The 21,847-nt window shown below is 39.0% G+C and overlaps 5 protein-coding genes across 7 annotated transcripts; 4 read left to right on the top strand and 1 right to left on the bottom strand.

Annotated features, from left to right (window-relative positions):
* Positions 1-311: 311 nt before the first annotated feature.
* LOC18603776 (uncharacterized) lies at positions 312-3,502 on the top strand. Of its 2 annotated transcripts, none has more exons than XM_018120134.2 (3): positions 312-477; positions 839-1,188; positions 1,276-3,502. In XM_018120134.2, exons 2-3 carry the CDS (start codon positions 842-844, stop codon positions 3,167-3,169), a joined length of 2,241 nt encoding a protein of 746 aa, XP_017975623.2. In that variant the 5' UTR covers positions 312-477; positions 839-841; the 3' UTR covers positions 3,170-3,502. The 2 variants fall into 2 exon arrangements, with proteins under 2 accessions (XP_017975623.2, XP_017975622.2); XM_018120133.2 differs by having other exon boundaries at positions 811-1,188.
* Positions 3,503-5,731: 2,229 nt separating this feature from the next.
* Positions 5,732-7,202, top strand: LOC18603775 (Late embryogenesis abundant protein (LEA) family protein). The gene is made up of 2 exons (XM_007035935.3): positions 5,732-6,239; positions 6,446-7,202. Exons 1-2 carry the CDS (start codon positions 5,774-5,776, stop codon positions 7,006-7,008), a joined length of 1,029 nt encoding a protein of 342 aa, XP_007035997.3. The 5' UTR covers positions 5,732-5,773; the 3' UTR covers positions 7,009-7,202.
* Positions 7,203-9,744: 2,542 nt separating this feature from the next.
* Positions 9,745-14,630, top strand: CIPK1 (CBL-interacting protein kinase 1). Its single transcript, XM_007035932.3, has 12 exons — positions 9,745-10,250; positions 10,521-10,583; positions 12,133-12,204; positions 12,284-12,391; positions 12,530-12,610; positions 12,686-12,865; positions 12,960-13,172; positions 13,258-13,362; positions 13,481-13,597; positions 13,795-13,857; positions 14,064-14,138; positions 14,226-14,630. Exons 1-12 carry the CDS (start codon positions 10,029-10,031, stop codon positions 14,292-14,294), a joined length of 1,368 nt encoding a protein of 455 aa, XP_007035994.3. The 5' UTR covers positions 9,745-10,028; the 3' UTR covers positions 14,295-14,630.
* An 862-nt stretch (positions 14,631-15,492) lies between these two features.
* CRSH (Ca2+-activated RelA/spot-like protein) lies at positions 15,493-18,165 on the bottom strand. 2 transcript variants are annotated; one of them, XM_088805527.1, is made up of 4 exons: positions 17,684-18,165; positions 16,532-17,464; positions 16,112-16,396; positions 15,493-15,748 (listed from the first exon to the last, which is right to left on the bottom strand). In XM_088805527.1, the coding sequence occupies exons 1-4, from the start codon at positions 18,062-18,064 to the stop codon at positions 15,680-15,682; spliced, it is 1,668 nt and encodes a 555-aa protein (XP_088661653.1). In that variant the 5' UTR covers positions 18,065-18,165; the 3' UTR covers positions 15,493-15,679. The 2 variants fall into 2 exon arrangements, with proteins under 2 accessions (XP_088661653.1, XP_007035990.3); XM_007035928.3 differs by having other exon boundaries at positions 15,493-15,770; positions 17,684-18,162.
* A 252-nt stretch (positions 18,166-18,417) lies between these two features.
* RPL3P (ribosomal protein L3 plastid) lies at positions 18,418-21,475 on the top strand. Its single transcript, XM_007035926.3, has 5 exons — positions 18,418-19,053; positions 19,233-19,442; positions 19,915-20,019; positions 20,700-20,813; positions 21,091-21,475. Exons 1-5 carry the CDS (start codon positions 18,670-18,672, stop codon positions 21,262-21,264), a joined length of 987 nt encoding a protein of 328 aa, XP_007035988.3. The 5' UTR covers positions 18,418-18,669; the 3' UTR covers positions 21,265-21,475.
* The last annotated feature ends 372 nt before the right edge of the window (positions 21,476-21,847 follow it).

The following is a 21,847-nucleotide window of genomic DNA, read 5'->3' as shown; positions in this document are numbered from 1 at the left end:
CTTGAGAAAATGAAGCAATAGATGATATGACGACCACCCTTTAAACAACTTCAATCCATATTTAGATTCCGGAAGTAAAACAAATAAATCTGGAAAAGACAAAAACACTTGATAATAATTTAAAGGAATTCTCGGGAACTCAATAGTTAATTATGAATGGGTTTTTAACATTTGTTACTATTCATACTCTCTCATGTTGATATATTATAGCTATAAACTCTAATCTTTTGGAGGGAGCAGTTGACAACAGGTAAGTGGAACCGCTTGGAAAAGTCAAACGTCTAAAACTAATTAAAAATAAAAAGGTCAAACAAATTAAAGGATCGGATTTGGAAGTGGGCACTGCTCGTACGCTGCGGATTGTCTTCCTTCCTCTTTCAGGCTCTGCCTCTGGGACTCTGCCCCCAATTCAAGGAGTAAAACTCCCAGCAAAATATTATATAAAAATTCCAGTTTTTTCATGTTCCTCCAATAAAGGTATTATCTTTCTTCTTTCTGTTTTCCTTTTTGAAACTCCATAGTCATTAGGGTTTCTGAATCCAATTCCCCAATGCAAATATGCTCCTCTTTTTTTTTTTCTTATTTTCAGCTTATCTCGGTAGTAATCTCAGAAAGTAATCTCGCAAAAGATAAAGTTGATTAGCTTCATCGGGTTACTGCTTTACTACTGGAATTTTATGCTTTTTTTTTTCAAAAAAAAAAATAGTGTGTTTGTGCGCGGAAAAAAGGAAAAAAAAAAAAACCAAAACTCTTCCTCTTTTCATATCTTATTAATGTAGTTTGTTGTGTCTGATTTAGTTTCTCATGCAGTGGTTATAATTTGGTTTCTCATGGTTAGGCCATGGCTGCAAAGAAAATTATAGCAATATGTCAGTCTGGGGGTGACTTTGTCACCAATAAAGATGGTTCATTGTCCTATAGTGGCGGTGATGCCTATGCTATCGACATTGATCAGCAAACCCAGTTAAGTGATTTCAAGTCTGAAATAGCGGAAACGTTTAATTTTAGCTCTGATAACATGTCTATCAAGTACTTCCTCCCAGGAAACAAGAAGACTCTCATCACTATCTCCAAAGACAAGGATTTACAGCGCATGCTTAATTTTCTCGGCGACTCTGCCACCGTTGATGTCTTCATAATGTCAGAGGAAGCTGCTGCTCGTAATGTTTCCAACATGCCTGCTAGTAGGTAGTTACTCTTCTGTCTAGCTTATTTCTAGATTTACCATATAATTTCAGCTCGTGCTGTCATTGTTACAGCTGCTTGATTGCGCAGGTCTAGCAGGACAACCGTCTCAGAAGCTGTGGTTCCTATGGTTGCTCCTGTCAGTGTGGCTGTTGGGGTGACCAATGCCATTGACCAAGTTGACATGGACATGCCTGTTGAAACTCCTTTAGAGTGTATGCCCATTAATTTTATTGATGAGAAGCATCATAAAGCTGCACAGCTGTGGGAGAATACCATCACTGGGGTTGACCAAAGATTTAGTAGTTTTAGTGAATTCCGAGAAGCTTTGCATAAATACTCAATTGCACATGGGTTTGCTTATAGGTATAAGAAAAACGACAGTCATCGTGTTACTGTCAAATGCAAATCTCAAGGCTGTCCCTGGAGGATATATGCATCAAGACTGTCCACGACCCAGTTGATTTGCATCAAGAAAATGAACACAAAACATACATGTGAAGGAGCTGCCGTAAAAGCTGGGTATCGGGCAACAAGGGGTTGGGTAGGAAGTATTATAAAGGAGAAATTAAAAGTTTCCCCAAACTACAAGCCAAAAGATATTGCTGATGACATCAGGCGAGAATATGGAATTCAACTTAATTATTCTCAGGCATGGCGTGCAAAAGAGATTGCCAGGGAACAGCTTCAAGGCTCCTACAAAGAGGCATATAATCTCTTACCTTTTTTCTGTGAGAAGATAAAGGAGACTAACCCAGGCAGCATTGCTACCTTTACTACAAAGGATGACTCAAGCTTCCATCGTCTATTTGTTTCATTTCATGCCTCAATATCTGGTTTTCAACAAGGTTGTCGGCCTCTGATTTTTCTTGACAACACTACTTTAAATTCTAAATACCAAGGAATATTGTTGGCTGCAACTGCTGCAGATGCGGAGGATGGTGTTTTTCCTTTAGCTTTTGCTGTAGTTGATGCTGAGAATGAGGAAAATTGGACTTGGTTTTTAAAGGAACTGAAATCTGCGGTTTCTACATGTAGCCAACTCACATTTGTTGCTGATTTTCAGAATGGTTTAAAGAGGGCACTGGCTGATGTGTTTGATAAATGCTACCACAGCTATTGTTTACGTCATCTGGCTGAGAAACTTAACAGAGATTTGAAGGGGCAGTTTTCTCATGAGGCAAGACGATTTATGATCAATGACTTTTACACTGCTGCTCATGCACCAAGGCTTGAGGGTTTTCAGCGTTCTGCTGAAAATATAAAAGGCATTTCTCCTGAAGCTTACAACTGGGTCATCCAAAGTGAACCAGAGCACTGGGCAAATGCATTTTTTGGAGGAGCTAGGTATAACCACATGACATCAAACTTTGGGCAGCAGTTCTATAGTTGGGTATCAGAAGCACATGAATTGCCTATAACACAGATGATTGATGTATTGAGGGGAAAGATGATGGAGTCGATCTACAAGCGTCGTGTAGATTCCAATAAATGGATGACAAAGTTAACTCCATGTAATGAGGAAAAGTTGCAGAAGGAAACTGTAATGGCAAGGTCACTTCAAGTGTTACTCACACATGGTAATATATTTGAAGTTCGTGGGGAATCTGTTGACATTGTTGATATAGATCATTGGGACTGCAGCTGCAAGGGCTGGCAACTTACTGGATTGCCTTGCTGTCATGCTATTGCTGTCTTTGAATGCATCGGTAGAAGTCCTTGTGAGTATTGCTCCAGATACTTCACAACTGAGAGTTTCCGCTTAACGTATGCCAAGTCCATTCACCCTGTTCCAAATGTAGACAGACCAGTTCAGGATGAATCACCTGAGGCAGCTGTTACTGTAACTCCTCCTCCAACTAAGCGTCCACCAGGTCGGCCAAAGATGAAGCAGGCTGAATCAATGGACATTATTAAACGGCAGCTCCAATGTAGCAAATGCAAAGGCCTTGGCCACAACAAGAAAACATGCAAAGAATCCTAGTGTAGATGTTAGGACGCTGTAAGTAGGCACCCACTCTTCATGGCATTTCAGCTATATAAGATTCAATAGTTTTGGTTGCTATCTGTACTAGTTCTTCTCTATGTCTTTTTGAGATGCCACTACTAACCATCTATTTGAACACATTGTACTTCGTCTATCACCATCATCCATGGCATTTCTGATAGGTGATATCTTGAAGTTATGATAGCATAATGCTTATCTGCAGAAAGATAGATAAGCTTTGGGAATTAGGTTGACATGTAATATGCCATGTGAGTAGTAACTATATTCTAGGTGCTAGTAATGACCATCGTTGGATGTTTCACTGGACAATCTTATTTTGTAACTATAGTTCCTGGCCCTTATCAACACTGCATTTTTTAAGGGCTCTGCTACCCTATTCTCCACATTATAACCGACTTAGGGGTAGATGAACAAATGAATATCTCAGTAGAAGCCAAAAGATAGATAAATAAATGAAGCATATACTCATTGAGCGTTCATTAAAAAGTTGATGCTGGGCCACAAAGTGAACAGCTTGTCATAGTTGCTGCCACACCACTTAACAGGAGATTGTGCAAAACTTGGGGTCTTGTTTTAAACTTTAGCCTCTTTGTTGTTTGTTTTAGTTGGAACACTATTTGTTGTTCTGGTTTCCTTTTGTAACTCTGTAGCTGGTTTTCTTTGTCCATGCTTCTTTGGATGATGGAATGAATTTTCAATTATCCAAAAAAAAAAAAGATATCGGGCCACAAATCAAATGACAACACACTGTAATGAAATTAATTTGGAGAATTTTCAGTAGTAGGGTTTTTCTTCTTCGTAAAATTAAGTTATGAAATAAACTATATAAGATAAGCCAGCTTTTTGCCAACATGATTAGTGTTTACGGTATTTGTTTGTCTACAAATTTTGGACTGTAAATTACGTTGCTGGTTTTGACAGTTTCCAACAACATATATTAGTAGGAGAGTAGTTTTGTCGGCATGCGCTTTTCAAAAAAAAAAAAAAGAAGTTATGTTGACATGCTTGTGAAGCTGTAATACCTATTTTTGTGCCTGGTGGTGTTGAGCATAAAAAAGTTCATATGTGTGTTTTCATATCGCTGCAATGCTTTGTGCTACATGTGCCTTCTTTTACTGCAAGATTTTCCATTATGTTCGTTTATTCTGACAATCCTGATGTGATCTGTTGAAGTTGAAGTGAAATGTGCATTGGTCTTGTTGCTTCCTGAAAGGTGCTTGATTATAGCTTTATGGTTATTGCTTGCATCTTAATTTAAAGCTTCTGTTTTAGCTAAATTGAAAGAGAATTGTTAGAAAGAGATATGCATTTATTCTGGATGATTAATGAGTCTGACAACTGTTACTTGAAATTAAACTCAAAGTGGTGAGGATAGGGTGAGGTTTGGACAGAGATTCTAAATTCGAGACACAGTATTCCTCCTTGTACCAAAAAAAACATGCTAGACAATTAAACAAATCTGGAAATGACAGTGCTTGAACGTCCATTTGTTGTAGTTAAATTGTAGTATTTGGTTTTGTTTTTTATTTTCCATGCACTTTTACATGGGAACCAGATGATGTAGAAGTTTAATAACCAGGTGTAGCTTGTCCACAACTTGCTTGTTTTTGCTGTGCATGGCACCAAAATTCATCTCTTAGACATGAATTTGTGCAGGCATCCTTTCCGATTATTACGGATCGTAAGAACTTAATACTATGATTTAGTGATAATCTTTCTTGTTGCCAATCAGTTGCATATTTGGATTTCTTGAGGTGCTTTTACTAGTCGTGTCATGACCATCACCATTCTGACCTGACAATCCAATGAGTGAGCACACGCACTAACGATACGTCAGTCTCCTGGAGCTTCAGTGACTAGCCTCAATTTGCTTTTATTTGTAAGATATGGGAGCAATGGCTGTCGTCTCTGTTCATTAAATTTTGGTGTTGAGGTGACTAATGGTAGGAGCAGGGTTTAAGTTGTTGATGTAACATTCTTTGGTAACGGTTGAATCAGGTTGTTATATGGTATAGAATTGCGGGATAAAATATGTTGTATTTACCCATATTGATTCATTTATAACACTTTTCAGCATCTTTTTCCATCAATGCTTGCTAGATCTCTAGTAGAAATATTAAATTATTATTATATATCATTATATTTACATGTATGCTAGTGGTTTCCTATTTTGGCTCTTGGGTGCTTTCTCTTTAGCTTGATTAATGAAGCAAGTTTGGACAACATGCGCAACAAGTCGAGGGGAGATCCCCCATTTTTACCCGACTCGACTAGCCATGTTTATGATTTTAGGGTGATAGTGCCTTGTAGAAGATTTTGCAGTTATGTTTCCTAGTAGCCGCTGTGAAGACACGCACGAGTTTCGTTGACAGTTACCAGAGCTAGGGAGCTGACACTTGGGATGTTGAAAGCGCCACCTGGCAACCTCAAATATGTTCAAGTTTGCCACGTTGCATGACACCTTTCATTTTTCCAAGCCCATCACCTCCTTCTCTTCCCCTTAAAATTAAGAAAACCGCGACATCATCAACTTGTTCCTACGCTTGCAGTCATTAGAACAAGGCTTACTTCGGTACTCAAATGATAATAACAAGGAAAGGAGAAGGCTTCCTTTTTTTCAGAAAACTTTCATCCATTTTCATGGCTTCCGGCCCAAGTCCTTTTGGGTTTTTCATTCTGTTGGGGGCGGCAGTACTGGTCCTGACTGCTGCCAGTGTCAGCTGCACAAGTGTTGACCACATGCCATCGACAGAGGAGGAAGAAATAGACTATGCTAAGTTAAAGAGCAAGACGCAACAAGCCAAGAATGAGATGCAGAGCAAGACGCAACAGGCTGCAAACGAGGTAAAGGGCAAGACGCAGCAAGCCAAGGAAAAGGCATCAGAGATGGAGAAAGAGGCCAAGGAGTCCACAGAATCGTGGACTGAGTGGGCTAAGGAGAGGATCTCTGAAGGCCTTGGGTTTAAGCAGGATCATACCAAGGATTCTGATTCACTGCCCGGTACTGCTACAAAGGCTAAGGAGAAGGCCCAAGAAGTGGCCTCAGGTTAGTTAATTATTATTATTTGAATAGTCAGGTTAGTTCATTAAAATACTTAAAAAGAGTTTGTGTTTGTCCATAATGCACTGTGTGCTTGATATTTTAGTCCGCAAACACTTAAACTTGATGACGAGAGAAGGATGCTTTCGTATCATTCATTTCAAGGTAGAAACTGCTCTGGAAATGGTTGTATTTATATCAGTTTTGGGCAGGAGCCGGTGAATACATTGGCGATAAGGCAAGGGACATGAAAAATACAGCTAGCAAGAAGGCCGGTGACGTAACGAATGCGGCCAAGGAAAAGACCACTGAGACCGAAAATGCAGCGGTAGAGAAGGCCGGTGAATTAACAAATGCGGCAAAAGAAAAGGCTGACACCGCATCCAATGCAGCTAGAGAGGCTACCACCTCAGCAAAGGACAAAGTCAGTGAGATGGCCGGTACTACAAGGGAAATGACAAATGAAGACAAGGACAGAGCAGCTCAGAAGGGGGAAGAAGCAAGGGTTGCAGCTGCAGAGAAAGCCAAGAAGAAGAAAGCAGAAACGGAGGAGAACCTGAGCTGGGCCAAGGAGAAAGCTAAAGAAGGCTATGATGCCGCCAAAAGCAAGGCCAAGGAGAAAGCTAAAGAAGGGTATGATACGGCCAAAAGCAAAGCTGAAGAGGCCTCGAAGTCTGCAAAGGACACCATTGCTTCAAGTTATGTGGCGGCAAAGCAGAAATCACAAGAAATCAAAGAGAATATATCTGGTCGAGGCCGTGATGAGGATCTCTGAGAGTTGCTAATGCCAAGGAAAGGGGTTGTTTGTTTTGATGAGTTGGTGACTCAAATAGCTTGGCTAATTGCTCAAAAGGAAGTATTGTGTGTGTGCATTTCCAGCCCGTGGCTTATACTTTTTTGTTTGTTGTATGATTTGTTTAGTTATCACAGTGCTTCTTTAAAATTGGTTGGTTCTGGTTCCCATTCAAAGTGATGAGGAGCAGTTTTTATATATACTAGTAGTAAAGTAGTTCCTTGGGCCCATTGCTGTCTGGCCGAGTGAATGGGGGGTTGTTTTTAGCTAAGATGCGCACGAGTGAAGCCCAAAATCTATGCCTAAAGGAAGTGGAAGACTGAAAGCTGTATGTATGTAGGTATTTGTAATTTGGTGTTGCGATTTCGGACACGAGGGGAGGGGACATAACAATAGGTACCCACCGAAGTGGAAGGGTGGTGGAGTAAAATGTATCATTGAAAGGTAAGTGAGTGTCTTGAGAGTTTGGTGAAAGGGATATGGATTAGCATTTGGCAGGGGAATAGTGAAAATGAAAATGCCTCCCCAGGGAAGAATGGGTCGTTACATGTAGAGTCGAGGGTGGAGGAGGCACGTGGTAGGTGGGTAGGCGGGGCCCCTTTTGTCGCCAAGCTGATGGTTAGAAATAGGAATCGGCGGGCGAATGCATATGCAGCCAAAGATAGATGTATGGAGAGGGAGGAGATTTCATGGCGATGGATTGGACGGACAGACGCGTTTAATTAGTACTAAACCAAACTTTGATATATACTATAAATCTACAGTGAATATATATATATATATATATATTGTACATACATGTATGAAATCACTTACAAGAATATTAGCAGTGGAGAAGAAATCCAAATCCGAGGAGTTCCCACTCCATGCATTCATGTCCAGCAAGCCATAACTTTTTTCCATCGTCAGAGGCAAAGAGTTACCCTAACACTAAAGTTACTAATTAAAATATCATAACTGAAATCAGTTGTCTCTTGAGTTGTGTGTGTTTGGTAACGTATGTCCCATATGTTGCCTGTGTCTTTGCATGAAGAAAATCGTATTTATCCAAATTATAGAAAATAAATTAACAACCAATTATAACTGATTGTTTAATATATATATATATATATATAAATATATATGAATTAAGAGAATCAAAATTGAATGTGTAAATCATCATTAATTTCAAAGTCAAGACCAGTAATGGGGTTAATAGTTTTGTTGGCATATCATTAAATGATTCACGTGTCATGTTCATGTATTAGACTTTAGACTTGTTCTTCCACGCAATTGAATTTGTTTCTACAAGTAATAATCGTAAACCTATCTTTATCTCTTTAATTTGTGTCATCTTATCATTATCTACACGGTACGCCAATTAATAGTCTCTTCCTTAATTTCAACTTTAATTTATTCTTCACGGAAAAATTTTAATATATATATATTAATTATTATTCCAATTTTCATAACCACATCTTCGCTCGCCATGAATGCATGCATATGATGCCAGCCTGACACTGAGTTTCCCGGAATATATATGAATATTAATTATTTCATTTCCTCCCAAACACAAATCTACCCTTTTACATGAATGAATACGAGAGCGGTGGATGGCATGGATTTTTGGTATTTAATAAAGGAAATTAAGGGGATATATATACATGTGGCATTGCCATGCGCTCTGCTCCTCATTGCCTTCACGGGGTTTAATGACATACAAATGAAATTAAGAAACCCCCGGCCCACATATGTTATGTTTAACGGTCGGTTTGTGCATTAATTAAGGTTTCATTTCATTCCCTTCCCCTCCCCTCCCCTTATTATTTTTTTATTATTACTTATAACGTTGTGCTACCATTCCACCCTGCTATTTCTTTATTTACGTTAAAACCACGTGACCTGCTACATCCAACGAATTTAATAGGTAGGACTATTATAAAAATCATATAATAATCATGCCACGTTGAATTGGAGTAATAATGGAAGAGAGAAGAGACAAATTAAGCGATGGAGGCCGCAATATCCATCTTTCTTACTTTATTTACAGCTAGGAACAAGGTCACCTCACCCCCACGTGTTTCCATTTCATTGCCCCAAAATGCTTAATATCAAACCCACATGCAATGATGCAAATACAATACAATGATTCTTACAGTTTAATTTCATTTTTTTAGTAATTGGTACAAATCAAACTTAATTTACTCTTCTTTGTCTATATTTCCAAGGCCAAGGGTTTATGTCAGAGTAATTAAAGGGTTTTATGTTTATCCATACGAAATGGAATTGGGACCAAAAATGAAAGGAAAAGCAAAGGCTTTGATTTTTGAGTTGGGATAAAAGAGGACTGATAAGCTATCAAGATGTAACGCCACTTAAACCAAAAATTTAAACATTATAAATTATTTAATCCTTTATATATAAGCACACGCCATTTTCTTACTTTTTAAAAACGTGACATGTTATGCTTACCTTTGAAAATAATATTAAAAAATAATACTTGATAATTAAGCAATGAAAAGCCATTAGTATATGAATTATTATTAGGAGGGTATATAATAAAACGTGTATCCTTTCCTGGAAAGTTAATGAAAGCAAAAATGGCAAGTAACATAAGATGCCTTGGGATTGGGAATGAAATCGTGGCTCGCTCGGCCTCTGTCTGTCATATGTATATATAGGAAGCAACCATGACGATGACCGTTTCAACGGTTTCAAAGGTTGCAAACAATTCTCTTCGCGTCTTGTCTTGTCTTGTCCTGTTATATTATACTAGTAGTATTTCTTTATGGAGGGTATCACAAATATTAGATACAGAGAGAGAAAACAGATTGCTGCTTCCTTCCTCAACAAACTCCGTGATTTTCTTTTCTTTTCTGTTCTTTCTCTCTCTCTCGATATATATATATATATACATATACATCCCTCTTCACACGGAGGCGATTATTGAAGATTTTAAACCTTGATTGATTGGTGGTTTTGGTTTTTGAGAGAAGAGAAAAACAACAAAACAAAAAGAGTGGATGAGCAGCACTAGGACCAGAGACAAGGAGAACAACAACAAGAAGCAGCAGCAGCAGCCGCAGCCAGGGATGCTGCAATTGGGGAATTACGAGTTAGGAAGGACTCTTGGAGAAGGCAATTTCGCAAAAGTTAAATTGGCTAAGAACCTCCACTCCGGCCACCCTTTTGCTGTTAAGATCCTTGACAAGGCCAAAATCATTCAACTCAACATCACCGATCAGGTTCCTCTTCCTCTTTACTATGTATTACCTATATATCACTAAGAATACCCGCGCCAATCCCAAGTCCTTCCTTTTTCCTTATTAGCAAGGCTCTTGTGCGTTTTCTTCTCCTCTCTTGTTTTCATTTTCTGTTTCTCTTTCTTCTTCAAGTTCCTTGCTTCCGCTTGTCGGATTCCCTCCCTCTATGCGTTTCAAATCTTAAATCCAAATTGGCTTGATAAACTTTATTCTTTTTGTCCTTTTAAAGACAAATCTAGTCTCCAATTGCAGATCAAGAGAGAAATCGCCACCTTGAAGCTGCTCAAACATCCTAACGTAGTTCGGTTACATGAGGTATGCCTGTCTCTTATTATTATTATCATTATCATTCATGCTTATCTCTGTGATAAAGCATCTTTCACCAATTATGGGAGAAGCCAACAAATATATATGGTTCAAATTATCCCCGGCTTTTTTTGTGGCTTTTCCAACTTAAATTGGATTTGGATTGTTTTAATTTTGCTGCAATTTGAATCCAAAAACAAGTTAGTTCCAGTTGAGCAATCGTTCTTGTGTTGGAAATGAATGCATCAAATCCGCATTTGTCAGCATTCATCCTCATAAAAAAGGCCTTGACCATCTAATCTGATTACAAACTCCTTCAAAAGGCAACCATTGGACCAGTCGTCAGCTCTGGGATTTTTCCATTTTTTTAATCGAATTTGCTACAAAGTTGAGGACGTAAACCAACTAGGCCGCGTTTGACTCCCGGGGGTCTGGCGATCATGGTTTAGTTTTGCACGTGAAATCCGTGCCAAGGGACCATAAATCTGCTTTGCTAGTTACTGTTAAGCCAGTGACCACAGATCCCTGACCCAACAACCTTTCTACTTTCTTATAACCAGGAAGGAAATGGGCAACTGGTCACGTGGGGCCATCATCCCTGTTTTCTTTTCTTTTCTTTTCTTTTTAGTAATGATATTATATTTTTGTTTGCATTTCGCCTTTCTGACCGACCAACTGCAACCATGTGCTTTGTTTCTTTTCTTTTCTGGCTCTATATCATTGGTTCATCATGTTCCATTCATCTAATTCGCCAATTCTTCTTCTTACACCACTAGACACCCTTGTTTTATCATTTGTAGCTGTAAATAATTCAGTTGAATATATATAGAGCAAATGAATTTTATAATGTTATTTAATCATGTAGATCCCCCCACCACTCCTTCTGATATATTATTGCAAGCTAGTCAAACTGTCGGACACTTAATCCTCTACTCTCACCTTGCTTTATGTTGATAGACCTTATTAAAATATTTATTGGAGGGATTTCTGGCTGGCACTCTTTAGGCTTAATGCTAATTTATGCGTGCTTTTTGGCATGACATCCTGGATTTCATGTGATTTCTTTGCCTGGTTTTCAAGTTTGCTGATTGAAAATGTATTGCGTAATCTCATCAACTCTTCTTCCTTGGTCTCTGCCTCTTTTCGCTCCACTCCGATACTAAATTTCACATAAATTTAGGGTTTTAAAAATTTTAGAGTATATGCGCAAGAAGCCAATGCTGGTAGTGGAAATGGATGCTTCATGTTTGTTGTTTGGGCAAATAAATGGATTCATTGTGCTTCAAGTTGCTAGCATTTGTATCTAGTCCAGTTTTTTTAAGCTACAATCTCTGGGTTACTTCTTTACTATCCTCTTTATCCTTAGGGAGTGAGAATATTATCTTAGCAAATTAATGATAATTAAAATATGAAGAAGCTGTAAATAGTGATGGTGATGAGCAGAATAGAATTGTAGCTTTTCGGTGTGCATGTGCATGCACATGATCTCTAGCTAAAGTCGATATCAGCTACTGAATTGCTCTAATGATGCCTTAATTTGCTGATAATAAACATGCAGGTCTTGGCAAGCAAAACCAAGATTTACATGGTCCTAGAATACGTAACTGGAGGGGAATTGTTTGACAGAATTGTAAGGAACTTGAATTTCTAGGGCTCCTTCTGCATCAGTATTAAATTAGAGACATTGCTAAGCTGCTTTTGTATCACAGGCATCCAAGGGGAAACTTTCCGAGTCCCAAGGAAGGAAGCTCTTCCAGCAATTAATTGATGGTGTTAGTTACTGTCACGGCAAAGGTGTTTATCACAGGGATCTTAAGGTTGTTTTCATCACTTCTAAACGTCTTTTGATATCTTAAAATGTTAAAAATCATAACAATCCATGTTATATGAAGTTGTCTTCCTTTTCTATTCTTTCCATAATGTTAATCTGCTAAAATCTGTTCTCGATATTGCAGCTCGAAAACGTTCTTATTGATGCAAAAGGGAACATAAAGATATCTGATTTTGGACTCAGTGCGTTGCCCCAACACATCAGGGTAAAGTGCTCTCCTAAACAAGAAATTCATGAAAAAGATTTTGTTCTATTCTTTTAATTCAGTTTCAAATATCAGGGGGATGGCTTACTGCATACAACCTGCGGAAGTCCTAACTATGTGGCACCAGAGATTCTCGCTAATAAAGGGTATGATGGTGCCACCTCAGACATATGGTCATGTGGCGTCATCTTGTATGTAATTCTCACCGGATATCTCCCTTTCGATGATAGAAATCTTGCAGTTCTCTATCAGAAGGTATTTGAGGGCTACATTTGGTCATTTCTCTGACAAATTTTTAATAATTTCCTTCTCATCAACTCCTATCTCTAATCCTCTTGTGAGATTTCAGATTTTCAAAGGGGATGCTCAGATTCCTAAGTGGTTATCATCTGGTGCTCGGAACATGATAAGAAGGATTCTTGATCCAAACCCTGATACCAGGATAACAATTGCAGGTATTGAAGATGATGAATGGTTCAAGCAAGACTATACTCCTGCAGTAGCTGATGATGAGGAAGAAGATTTATACATTGACGATGAAGCCTTCTCAATGGATGAAGTGGTATGAGCTCTCAAAATTTTATCTTTGATGAGACCTTCCTTTGCAAATTTTGAACATAACTAACAGAAGCGTGATTTTGATGAAGGCATCTGATGGAACTAGAAGACCAGAATCACCCACTATCATTAATGCTTTTCAGTTGATAGGAATGTCCTCATGCCTGGACCTTTCTGGTTTCTTCGAGGAGGAGGTAAGAGCAAAAGAAAGGCTGTCGCCTTGTTAGTGTATTTTTTTGTGTAGCATCGTCCGTAGTTTATCACCCCAATTCACAAAGTTTTTAGAATGGCTGATTGCAATATTATGCACAGGATGTCTCTGAAAGGAAGATCAGATTTACATCCAATCATTCGGCAAAAGATTTGCTCGCAAGGATCCAAGATATTGTGACAGAGATGGGATTTCGAGTCCAAATGAAGAACGGAAGGGTTAGTGTTTTGTATAATTGCTTAATGCGATACATCAAGCTTTTCTCAATTACACAAAATGTTACTGTACTTTCATGATGCCAAGACAAAAACACACAGATACATGCACTTGGTAGTAGCATGCTTTCAGGAGATTTGGTATGCATTCATACTAATGGCCGCATATAGTTCTAAACTCGTATGCTCCTGTGTTTCAGTTGAAAGCAACACAAGAACACAGAGGCCAGAAATGTCATGGCAGCCTTTCAGTTGCAGCCGAGGTAATTCTTTTGTTAAAAATTTGAGCAAATTTTTGTGGTATTTTTTAACTCAAAAGTGAAAATGTGTGTTTTCAGCAATTTATCACTACAGAAAGTTGCACAACCCACCCCTACCCCTACTCCCATCCCCACCCCCCTTGTTGATCCTTGTGAACCTGGACAAGAGTTACTCCATTTACTAATCCAAGTCTTTGTAACTATGTCAGGTGTTTGAGATAAGCCCATCCTTGTATGTAGTTGAATTAAGAAAATCGTGTGGTGATTCTACAGTTTATAGACAGGTATAGTATTTCCCGCTTCCCTTTCCTTGGCTGAATCCAACTCTTTCATCTTACTCTCCGTTGTAATTCAAGTTCGATACTTTGCAGTTATGTAAAAAGCTTTCAAATGACTTGGGCGTTCGTCAAGGCCAAGGGCTGGTGTACACACAAGCTTGATAGACTAGTCGTTGATTGGTTAAAGGATATCAGCTCTGAGCCTGAGAGTGAGAGAGATGTTATCATAGGTTGTAGTTATGTTTATGTAAATGTTTTTTTTTTGTTTATTTACAGCAGTATTTTCTTTTTTGTTTTATAGCTTTTTGGGAAAAAAGAGAGACTTAAACTAAAGTATATACATGTAAGCACATATGTCCAAAGTGCAGATATGTTGTGTTGGCTGTTACAAGCAGAAGCAGCAGTCTAGTCTTTTAATGTAATCCAGACAGTACAGCTGCTTTCTGCATGTTCATAGAAATTGATAATTGAATATAAAATCACATTTAATCAGTTAAACTCTGCCTATTTGGCTATTTCCTTGTTGAAGGAGAAGCTCTCCTCTCCTCTGAAGTATGGAGATTTGCTCCCCAATTGAATGAACATTGAGCAAGCTTAGCTCAGTTTACATAAATAAACTGCAATCCTCTCTTTCATATATATATATATATATAGCCTAGTTCAAGGCTTATGTTTTTCGGTGTGAGCTTTCTGTAAAAGGTTATACTGTAGCATGGAAAGAGGGAAAAGAGGATCAAGCCAGCTAATAAGTATTTCTTGTTCATGATAAAACACCACCATATGCAGTTCCAATGCTGATACCAAAATCAATCCAATATGTCATGCTCATGGTAGACAAAGTACAGGCCCATCATCTATACCTTTTTCCATCCTTGTCTTATGCGACATCAGCAATAGGTGGCACTAATCTCAAATTTTTGTTGGAGAAAGCAAAAAATCTCCGGCATGCTATTGAGTATTGGTGTAACTTCTTCCAAAACTAATGATTCCACATAAGGTTTGATATGTTGACAGGGGCAAGGAGAGCTGAGCAGGGTTGGCTTGTTGTCCAAACAATGGCTACTGACCCCAGAATTTTACCGGACGACAACAATGACTTTAGAGTTTGGGTGGTGATGAAAGAGTGGAAGAAGTTGATCCACCATCAAATGCTTACTTTTCACATCCACTATCAGCTTATCTCTATCTTACTTTTGATTGTTGATGATGTAATCATGTAAACATCTGACCATGTTATCAAGGAAAACATTTGTCGCCTCTCTCCCTCCCTTAACATTTTATTTTACTATTGTTTGTTGTTTATTATTGATGCTCCAACCATCCAAAGGGAAAAAAACAAGAGACTATCCTATGCACAACATTCATGCAATATACGGCTTTTCTTTTCCTCTTTTCCCGAAATACTACAATTTTAGAGAAATCAAAAGTTCTAGTTTGTTATACTACAGGGTGATTCACTATATAGTATATACATGACAACAATCAATCAAGTTTCAATCCAATCTAATTTACAAGCCTGTCACCAAATTCTTTACTGTATACCTGAATCAAGCCACTGTTGTCTGCCACTTGGAGCTTGTCATTGAGCATGGTCTTGCATTGGACATCTCTGTCCTCTAAATTGCGCATAAATTCAACCTGTTACAAACAATAACACAGAAACAGCAAAGCTATATAGAGTAAAATATCATCCTATTAGTTCACCAAGAATACAAGTAAACCAGAACTTGTTTAAACACCACGACAAGCTCAAGCAATTTCGAAGAAATTTTCTATTTCTGAAAGTTAGCATGGAAAGGCTAGAAAATTATCAAAGTTCAATGCATATTAAACCCAAATTCCTAGTAATTATAAGTACCTCTACCAGTGATTTGCCATTAAAAATAAAATAACCCCCCCCCCACCCCACCCCAAATAAAAAGGAGCAGGCTAGAGGATAGCAGTACAAGAAATAAACTCCTTATTACTTAGTGTTTTACCTGTTTTTGAAACAAACCAAATTCATCAGAACTTAGAGAACCATCACTGTTTGAATCGAGGAGTTGCATCATCTCTCGGGCATCTTCCCCTGGTGCTCCGAGCTCTTCCATAACTTCCATTAGTTCTTCAATGCTAATCTTACCATCAGCATTCTTGTCAAGAAGGCGGAATACTTCATCTCTCTGACCAAACCCAAGGCCTTTATGATTTGTGGATGGAAAATCTTTAAGCCGCAGTGCCGCAAGTTCAGCTGCAGCAATCATTATGGCCTTAAGTCTCTTTGCCTGAGAATGAAAAAATAGCCAAACACTTATTAAAAGAAAAATTAAAAGATCAAGAAGCATTAATTGTACTGTTTCCCGGCTGAGTCACTAATGTAGAATCAAGGACTGATCTCAATCAAATAACATTCTGCAAACCTCTTCTGGATCAGTTAGCCCACCCTTGTACAATGAATGGGATGCAGTTCCACCTGTGGCCAACATGTCCATTTCAGTAGTGCGTATTTGTATTTCCATAAGTGGTCTAGCCATTCCATTGTCACTCACATCAACTGCCATATGTAAGCTCTTATATCCATTTGCTTTGGGCCTTGCAATATAGTCTTTTGTTCTGTGAGGCATTTCTTTCCATAGTGATTGAATGATTTCACGAGTCCTGTAGCATGCTCTTTCACCTTCTTGTGACATGTCTATGCCAGACCTAGGATTCAATATGACTCGCAATCCTAGAACATCATTTACTTCTTCTGGCTTACGGCCATCTCTCAGGAGCTTCTTCATTGTGCTGTACCGACTTTTATAGCGGCCCTTAACAGCGACATCATCAACCATGTCAGCTAAGATAGGATCAGCTTTTAAAGTTTGGAGCAGCTGTTCCTTGTATATGTCAATTAGAGGCTTATTTCCAGGCTGGTGGCTTCTTAGCCATGTATCGACATACAGGTATGAATAAGGAAAGAGATAACGAAAGGAGAGATCTTCAAGCTCGAGTGACAAGTGGTTGGTTCCCACAGCATGAGCTAAGGGGGCATATATCTTCAAAACCTCAAGAGAGAGCATTTGTTGTTGATATCTTGGGAGGTAATCAAGATGCCTCATCATATCAAGCTTGAGAGCGAGGTCCAAAATGAGAGCCCTGATGTCATAGAATGTAAGGCAGAATTTTCTTAGGGCAGCCGCACTATCATCATCCAAAACTTCGACTTTGGAAGGGATATTCTTCAAGCGCATGCTTTCATGCAAAAGATGGGCAGTGCCAGTACCAATACGATCTCTGACTTGATAGATGGAAATGGCACCTGCCTCCAGAACTTGGGTCAGTAGGCCAGCGGAAATAACTTCTGCATCCATCTGCAATCAAGTTGCAAGTTGCAAGGCTTACGCTAAGATTTTTGATTGGGGTGAATTGCCAGAAACCAAATTTTGAAGCGTGAAGAAGTAAAACATATAGACAGTTCATATATCATGCATCATGGTTAATTCTGAAAATTAAGCTGAGATTTTCCATATAACATGGCATAAGAAAAATGTTGTAGAGCTCAATTAGAAAGAAAGTGTGGAGATGAGTACCTGGAGAGCGGCGAGAAGGAGAGCGAGAGACAAGGCCTTAGAAAGAGGAGAGCGGCCATCAGGAACGAGAGGCAAGGCCTGCAGGATGGGAATGGAGAGCTTGAGAGACTTGAAGAGCAAGCGAGAGGAGCTGCTGGACAAGACGTTGATCTTCTGGGTCAGCTGGTTGAAGGCTCCCACCAGCTCCACCACCATCTTCCCTCCCGTCTGCTCCAGCGCCGTCGCATTGGATTCCGCCGCTGATGCTTTGCACATCAATGCACGCGGGTGCTGCTGCTTTGCAATACATGATGAGGATAGTGCTAATAGTTGGGATTTGGAGTGGCATTCTCCCAACCTTAATTTGGGGATCAGCAACTCCATCGAGCTCATCGCCACCATTGTTTTGGACTTTGATTGATTATGGCATCATCAAATCAAAGGAAACTTGTTCACTTCTTCCAAACCCAATCCCAATCCCAAACCCAAACCCAAACCCACTTAAATTAAACTCGTCTTTCTCTGTGTTGTGTGGCTGATATTCATATTCGTTCACTCCAATTGATTCACAGCAGGGAAAAGGATGACGTGGTTGAGCTAAGGAGCTTATCGGAAGTTGGTAGTTTTGTCTGTTAATAAGTAATAACCACGTTGGACTGTACAGTGGACATTTCAAAATTGGGCTGGACTCCACCTGAGCCCAAATGCACACTCACAGGGAGAAGAACATGTCTTACACTAAAACCCTAGCAAGCACAAAAGCCCTTCCCTCCCCTTTCCATTCGTTTCCTCTGTTATGTTCATCCCAGGATCCCTACTTTTCAGATTTTATAGTTCCTAAAAATAAGTATACCTCTCTCTCTCTTTGGCCTTTGCCCAATGCCCCAATAGTACCCATGCTGGATTGGACACACTCCCTCCGCAAACTTAATCTATCTCTTCCCACAACTAGTACTAGATAACTGATTAACTCCACCATTTCTGTTATCTTCGTTTGATGAACAGGCATGTCGGCCTTATCCAGAGGCCTCATTTCTCGTCTCCACCAGCACCTCCTTTCCCTATCAAGGCCATCGTCATCGTCACCGTCCGCGTCCGTAGCAGCCTCGACGCTCCTCCCCTTTCATCTCTTAGCTAGGAGACTCTTCAGCTCCGATGCCTTGATGGACGGCTCCCAGATCCTCCAACAACAACCCAGCCGCATCATCCAGGCCACTCCAGCTATCATGACATCCAACTCCAAGCGCACTGGGCTCATTGCCGTCAAGTTGGGCATGACTGCTCTTTGGGACAAGTGGGGTGCTAGGCTTCCCATCACCGTCCTCTGGGTTGATGACAATATCGTCTCTCAGGTCAAGACTGTTGAGAAAGAAGGAATCTTTTCCCTCCAGGTATCCGACTCCTTTTCTTTGCTTCCATTTATATTTATATCTGATGCATTCAATTTTTTAATTATTCTGTTTACCTTCAAACGTTCCATTTTTACTACCTCAGCAGCTGTCTATGAGGATGTTTATCAAATAATGACTAAACATTCACTCAAACTGCCTAAATTTGTGGTGTTTGTTAGATTGGTTGCGGCCACAAGAAGGCGAAACATTTGACAAGGCCTGAAGTGGGTCATTTCAGAGCTCAAGGTGTTCCCTTGAAGAGGAAATTGAGGGAGTTCCCTGTCACCGAAGATGCTCTTCTTCCTGTTGGTACATCCCTTGGTGTTCGTCATTTTGTTCCAGGGCAATATGTAGATGTTACTGGAATCTCTAGAGGGAAAGGTTTTCAGGTGATTTACATAATTGTTTCCTTGATTTGTTAATGCCAAACGATGAATCTATTCCATTTGTTTGTAGCACTAGCAGATACTCCATCCTTGAAATTGTGTGTATAAAGACTAATAGAGCTAGCATTTGCAGTTGGACTGATTTGAAAACTATTTACAGTGTGACGCTTTTGAATTTGTTGATGGTGCACAAGCAATTGCAAATTTTACTAGTGATTCTTGATTTACTGGTTAACGGTGGCACATGTCTATTTTATAATGTTAATTTATGCATTGAGCATGTGCAAATATTTGTCATGCTCGACACTCTATCTAATCTTTGCACATGAAGGGGAGTGGTATAAAAATAAATAACAATATCTGGCAAGTTTGTGCTTCCTAATTTTTCTCTTTATTTAGTCCTTAGATATGATTAAGTTAATATTGATTTGAGACTTAAACAACTACATTTCTTATATTTCTTTTACTTGTCCAGGGTGGAATGAAAAGATGGGGATTTAAAGGAATGCCAGCATCGCATGGTGCATCCTTATCGCATCGGAGTATTGGTTCTACTGGTCAGAGGGATGCTCCTGGAAAGGTTTGCATAGCTACTTTAAAAGTTTATTATTTTGCCTTGTTTATTGCATTGATGTGGTTGGATGAGTGAGATATATAGGTTTCACCTGGGAGAAATTCAATTATATGCTGCTTTTCTTTATATATTTGTTGTTTTAGTTACACCTCTCTTTTTATCCTGAGGATCACTTGATCGACTTTTCAATGATGCTTTTCACTGAAGCAGTTATGTTATTGTGAACTTGCTTCCTTGCTGAATTCTTTCTTCAGCCATGTTGTTGATATGATTGATTTGTTCTTGTAATGTGATTTTGTTCTGCATATTTCATCTTTTACCGTGCACTTATCGTTCTATTCTAAGTATCACTTGGTAGACTCTTCAATGATGTTTTCAACTGAAGTAATTATTTTTGGGCATTAAATAGTTTTGCAAACCGTAGTTGATTACTTTTCTGTCCCAAGAACTAAGTCATTGATCAGGGGTATGTAGAACTTCTTTTTGGAAGTTCAAATTGATGTTTTTTGCTTGACTATGGTTGATTTTTTTTTCCTTTTGTCTCCATCCATGAATTGAGTGGTTTAATTTTTGGTTTATTATTGGAAAAGGAGTAAAGGATGACTCTCTTTAAATCATGTGATGATCATTCTTAACCATGTGGAGTGCCCTTGAATTATAATTGACAATCAATTATTGTTATGTAGGTATTTAAAGGAAAAAAGATGCCTGGGCGCATGGGTGGCAAGCAGAGAACAGTTAAAAATGTGTGGGTATACAGGATAGACCCTGCAAGGAATTTGATGTGGGTGAAAGGCCAGGTATGGTTAATTGCTTAAATTTTTGAATGGAAAATCAGGAGGCTATAGCCTTTGCAAAAGAGTTCCAAGCTTTGAACATTTGTCATCAGAAATAACGAGTATTTCCTTCAACAGTACTTGTGTATGCTTTGATGTTGTTTCCATATTATTTGTTTGTTCAAAAGTGATTGGAAAGGATTTGGAACAAATTACATTGAATCAGAAGTTTTAACAAGTAATGTGCATTGTGTTTAGTTTTTGTCAGCAGTATCATTCAGAGAGCTCTTATTCTTTACAGGTCCCAGGTGCTGAAGGGAACTTTGTTTTCATAAAGGATGCTGTTTACAAGAAACCCGATGTTTCGGAGCTTCCATTCCCAACTTATTTTGCCGCAGAAGATGAGGATGAAACTGATTTAGAACCTCTTGTTGCTGATCTTGGGGAGGTAGATCCATTTATGGTAGCAGATTGATGAGGGGCTAAGTTTGAGTCCTTGTGTTTTGACAGATTAACTTCCCGGCTCAGTTCACTTTTTTGGGTGTATACAGAATAGTAAGATGATGTTAGTTTGTCTCCAGGGTGCAATATCATAATATTGAGTTGAATTGGATGTGTTAATGTTGAAGTAATTGACCATTGATTTTTCTGTGGGAATTGAGTTCCAAATAAATGAAATTTTGCCAGGATAGCTTAGCATTAAGATAGAGTTATGGATAGTTATCATCCAAGAAAATCATTGGTTTGACTTAATAATCTATAGAAAAGCTATACTATGTTATTATGTGTAAACGATGACCAAAAACCAAAGTCTCATTATTGTAGCAACCGGCAACTGGTTTTTATTTATGAACAGGGTATCTGTGTCAACTCAAGTTGGTTTCTACCTTGTAATTTGCATCCATGAAGCTGAGTGTTTTTATTGCCCGGACCCAGTCCCAACCCAACGTCCAAAGACTCAGAAGCTCTTTGGGTCTTCGGCCCCGGCCCAAAATTCGAAGATTCTCGTCTACCCCTTGGCCCTGGCCCTTTCTTTCGATTCCAAAATTTGGATATCA

This window comes from Theobroma cacao, chromosome 4 (assembly GCF_053813885.1).
Source record: "Theobroma cacao isolate CCN51 chromosome 4, ASM5381388v1, whole genome shotgun sequence".
Lineage (NCBI taxonomy): Eukaryota > Viridiplantae > Streptophyta > Magnoliopsida > Malvales > Malvaceae > Theobroma > Theobroma cacao.
This window is presented reverse-complemented; position numbering and strand designations above follow the sequence as displayed.

What these genes read in the sequence shown, in the direction of transcription:
- LOC18603776 (XM_018120134.2), top strand. Translation starts at nt 842, where the DNA reads ATGGCTGCAAAGAAAATTATAGCAATATGTCAGTCTGGGGGTGACTTT. An exon ending in TCCAACATGCCTGCTAGTAG is followed by an intron (nt 1,189 to 1,275) that starts GTAGTTACTCTT and finishes TTGATTGCGCAG; the next exon opens with GTCTAGCAGGACAACCGTCT.
- LOC18603775 (XM_007035935.3), top strand. Translation starts at nt 5,774, where the DNA reads ATGATAATAACAAGGAAAGGAGAAGGCTTCCTTTTTTTCAGAAAACTT. An exon ending in GGCCCAAGAAGTGGCCTCAG is followed by an intron (nt 6,240 to 6,445) that starts GTTAGTTAATTA and finishes AGTTTTGGGCAG; the next exon opens with GAGCCGGTGAATACATTGGC.
- CIPK1 (XM_007035932.3), top strand. Translation starts at nt 10,029, where the DNA reads ATGAGCAGCACTAGGACCAGAGACAAGGAGAACAACAACAAGAAGCAG. An exon ending in AACTCAACATCACCGATCAG is followed by an intron (nt 10,251 to 10,520) that starts GTTCCTCTTCCT and finishes CTCCAATTGCAG; the next exon opens with ATCAAGAGAGAAATCGCCAC. An exon ending in ACGTAGTTCGGTTACATGAG is followed by an intron (nt 10,584 to 12,132) that starts GTATGCCTGTCT and finishes ATAAACATGCAG; the next exon opens with GTCTTGGCAAGCAAAACCAA.
- CRSH (XM_007035928.3), bottom strand. Translation starts at nt 18,064, where the DNA reads ATGGTGGCGATGAGCTCGATGGAGTTGCTGATCCCCAAATTAAGGTTG. An exon ending in TCCTTCTCGCCGCTCTCCAG is followed by an intron (nt 17,465 to 17,683) that starts GTACTCATCTCC and finishes ACTTGATTGCAG; the next exon opens with ATGGATGCAGAAGTTATTTC. An exon ending in TTGGTTTGTTTCAAAAACAG is followed by an intron (nt 15,771 to 16,111) that starts GTAAAACACTAA and finishes TGTTTGTAACAG; the next exon opens with GTTGAATTTATGCGCAATTT.
- RPL3P (XM_007035926.3), top strand. Translation starts at nt 18,670, where the DNA reads ATGTCGGCCTTATCCAGAGGCCTCATTTCTCGTCTCCACCAGCACCTC. An exon ending in CTAGAGGGAAAGGTTTTCAG is followed by an intron (nt 19,443 to 19,914) that starts GTGATTTACATA and finishes TTACTTGTCCAG; the next exon opens with GGTGGAATGAAAAGATGGGG. An exon ending in AGAGGGATGCTCCTGGAAAG is followed by an intron (nt 20,020 to 20,699) that starts GTTTGCATAGCT and finishes ATTGTTATGTAG; the next exon opens with GTATTTAAAGGAAAAAAGAT.